This window comes from Sinocyclocheilus anshuiensis, unplaced genomic scaffold (genome assembly GCF_001515605.1).
Source record: "Sinocyclocheilus anshuiensis isolate Anshui unplaced genomic scaffold, SAMN03320099.WGS_v1.1 scaffold2520, whole genome shotgun sequence".
Taxonomy (NCBI): Eukaryota; Metazoa; Chordata; class Actinopteri; order Cypriniformes; family Cyprinidae; genus Sinocyclocheilus; species Sinocyclocheilus anshuiensis.
The window spans coordinates 44,666-48,080 of NW_015541000.1; the positions used below are offsets into that span (position 1 = coordinate 44,666).

Consider the following 3,415-nt stretch of genomic DNA (forward strand, 5'->3'; position numbering starts at 1 on the left):
CTCTGAGAAACACGCTGATCATTTCCTTCTTTTATGAAGCTGCTCCCTCAGAAATACGCGATGGGCTCTGATTGGTTAGCTAGTCCAGTGTGTTGTGATTGGCTAAACCGCCTCTAGTGCGCGTCTAATCGTCCCACCCCTCTCCTCAGCGGCATGTGCTCTGGTTGTATTGTAAACAACAGCGTCGTTAATATCGCTTATCAGTTTGAGCCCGATTGAGAAGCAGATGATATTATTGAAGAGGATCGTGCAGAACCTGTGCAAGCACGGCTTTTAATGGTAGGCCTATGTTTTTTGTTTGTTGTTGTCTCATACTTTTAGATATGCTGTTATTTGTAAGAGAGAGAGAGAGAGAGAGAGATGCAGAGCAGGGGGACGCGAGGAACTGTATTAAGAACCTCTGCTTTAGAACACTGATTTTGAAACTTGTGAATCCATTTGAATTTTTAGAAGACAGAATCGCGATTAATATATGAACAGATTTTACCTGCACCTGTAGTTTTCTCTTCCTCTTCTCTGAAGCAGCGCAGCATGGCCTCGCCCCCTTTGCTGCCTTTTCCCGAGGGCGGGGTTTATCTGGGTTTGTGATGTCACAAACCCGGGAAATAACTTGTTGTAGTCCCTACCAGCCGTTTTTGTAGGCACTAAACTGCCAGAATTTTAAAAGACGATATCTCTGTTTGCATTGAACTTTCAGCTTCGTAACTTTGCAGATATAGTTTATGCTCAAACAGCAACATTACACACTAACTAAAGCTAAAAAAGTGAAATCGCAATGAACCACCCCTTTAATAAACTTTTAACTAACTTTAATGTTTAATAATTAATATTTTTATTCATTTACAATGTATGGTTCAGTACTGTTTTTTTTTTTTAATAGTAAATCACTATTTTAGTTTTAATTCAGCATCACTTTTAAAAACTATCGGTTGATTAATCGTATCAGCCAGTATGGTCCAACATAACTATCAGAATCTATCGAAGACTATCGGAAGTAAAATCCACTATCGGTCGCCCTTTATTGTATATACACACACAATCACCAAACTATTTGCTATATAAAGACATAGTGAAGTAATGACATTCTTAGCAGAAAGTGAAGTCACAACCCCTTTATATGTGTTGTAATCTAATCTTTTCTTTCCAGTGTATTGGCAGCTGGGACAGGCGGGTGTGCATGTGAGCCCCTCCTTTTGAAACTTACACTAACTTCAGCTGCTGGATCAAAATCTGACTGTGATTCTGACTGAGATCACAAAAACTATAAAATGCTACACTTTCTGAAAGAAAACATCTTGGCCATGTTTTTTATATTATAATTATAGCATATTTATATTATATTATATTATATAGCATACTTATATTATATCATAGCATGAAGGAAGGGCAGAGGTGTGGCCGAAGCACATGTTTGTTTTGGTCTGAGATGCTTGTGCTCCTGTGCGATATCCAGTGGTTTCAAATCATATTTAGCACCCTTAAAAAGCAGCTTGGACAAAATTCATCCTTTTGAATTGCAGAGAAGAAATTAAGTCATACAGGTCTAGAACAACATGAGGATCAGTAAATTATACAACTTTCATTTTTGGGAGCATTATTGAATGACAAAGTATTACCAATCTGTACAACTCCTGTATATTTGTGCCTTTTAAGATACTCCAGAGTGCCTTTCATGGCAAAGAACTCACACATTTGATCAATTCATGAATTCCCTGGGAACAGACAACTTGACTTTGGCTTTGCAAGCACCATGCTCTGCTGTTTGAGCTATGGGTAGGCTCAGCTTCCAGAGTATCAGGACTCTATTAGAAAATAGACATGGAAAAAAGTTACTGTTACACACCTCAGTATCTCCAGCTGACAGTTTGGACTCTTCAGTCCATCAGAGAGCAGCTTCACTCCTGAATCCTGCAGGTCATTGTTACTCAGATCCAGCTCTCTCAGGACAGAGTCTGAGGATTGTAGAGCTGAAGCCACAATTTCACATGACTGACTAGTGAGATTACAGCTGGACAATCTGAATGAGAGCCAAATACAAGTTTCAGTGAGTGTAATGCATAGCTATGTATATCAAATTTAATGCAAAATGTAACAAAATGGGCTGAAAAAATTAAAAGGCAAAACAAATAGAGGTGCCACTGAATACAACATTTCAAAATTATTTGGTCTGTCTCAGTGGTGTCCAACTGGTAGATCGCAATCGCAATGACAATCCCTTTCAGTTGAGCATAAGTTGATTTGGCAAAATTATTAAAAGAGCCATAACCTACATTTTATAATAATTTTATTTATTTTCAATAAGATCCACAAATGATTTTAATTAGGGGTGTGCGATATCACGATTTAAGGTCGTAAACAATTAAAATTCCTCCACGATCTGCCTTTGAAGAAAGATCATAGTATCGTGCTACAAGTGCATATTCTATCAGTTGCAGTTCTGCTGCAACCTTCTCAACACACTTATAAAATCATGCCAGTTAAATTTTTTATTGCACACTGTTCTGACATATACTTTTCTAAGCGTGTACACCAGTGTGAGTACTGAAATCCTTTGCATCATTTTCACAACGTATTGTGCTTAAACTGTGAAATACACATAAGGTTTAGTTAAACACAGTTGATTATATCTTGAATGAATGTATGAATGATGCATTTATAATGAATGATGCATTTATATAAACAGTTCGGATCTGTCATTACATTATATCCATGAATTAACTTTTAAAGTGACAGCCACCTAATAAAAATAACTTACTGCTGTTGACTAAATAACTTCAGTAACTTTAAAAAGAATCAGTATATATTTAATTAATGCAGTGAAGTCTATGTCCTGTTTTTTTACATTTGTTTATTCAGATTATTACTTGAATGCTACTGTTAAATGTACCTACTGTAGCTAAAAATATTAAAGCATTTGTATCAGGGTTGTTACACCTTTTCCAATGTCAAATTCAAGCATTTTCAAGGTGAATTTTACAAGCTTTTTCAGTGCAATTACATGTTTACACACATACTTGAGTTCTTCACTTTAAATCAGATGTTATTGTGTTATTAAAAACAACTTGTCTGGATTGCATATAACATTGCATAGTATTGACAACAAATTGCCATCATATAGAATAAAAATGTATATATATATATATATATATATATATACATATATAGGTTTAGGGTAGCATATTAAACCATAAAATGTCTGCAAAAACATTTGTATTTGTTACCACCTGTGTTTGCAGTTCAAATACAGGTTTCCACAAACAGAAAAGGTTTTATAAAGTTACAAACCTCACATTTCAGCATTTATTTATTTATTTTTCTAAGAAAAGGGATGAGTCAAACGTATAAATAATTATTTTAATTTAAAACACAAACATATCTTAAAGGGGTCATATGATGTTGCTAAAAAGAACATTAT

General features: G+C 35.2%; 1 protein-coding gene and 1 long non-coding RNA gene across 2 annotated transcripts in view; one reads left to right on the forward strand and one right to left on the reverse strand.

Annotated features, from left to right (window-relative positions):
• LOC107690228 (uncharacterized) overlaps nucleotides 1-3,415 on the forward strand; it is a 12,763-nt gene that overhangs the window by 8,882 nt on the left and 466 nt on the right. The window contains exon 2 of the long non-coding RNA XR_001634416.1: nucleotides 2,040-2,044. This is a non-coding gene — a long non-coding RNA (uncharacterized LOC107690228). The remainder of the gene's footprint in view (nucleotides 1-2,039; nucleotides 2,045-3,415) is intronic.
• LOC107690227 (NACHT, LRR and PYD domains-containing protein 3-like) overlaps nucleotides 1-3,415 on the reverse strand; it is a 9,126-nt gene that overhangs the window by 4,831 nt on the left and 880 nt on the right. Inside the window, exon 2 of the mRNA XM_016488482.1 lies at nucleotides 1,844-2,017. Coding sequence (XP_016343968.1) covers nucleotides 1,844-2,017 — 174 coding nt within the window. The remainder of the gene's footprint in view (nucleotides 1-1,843; nucleotides 2,018-3,415) is intronic.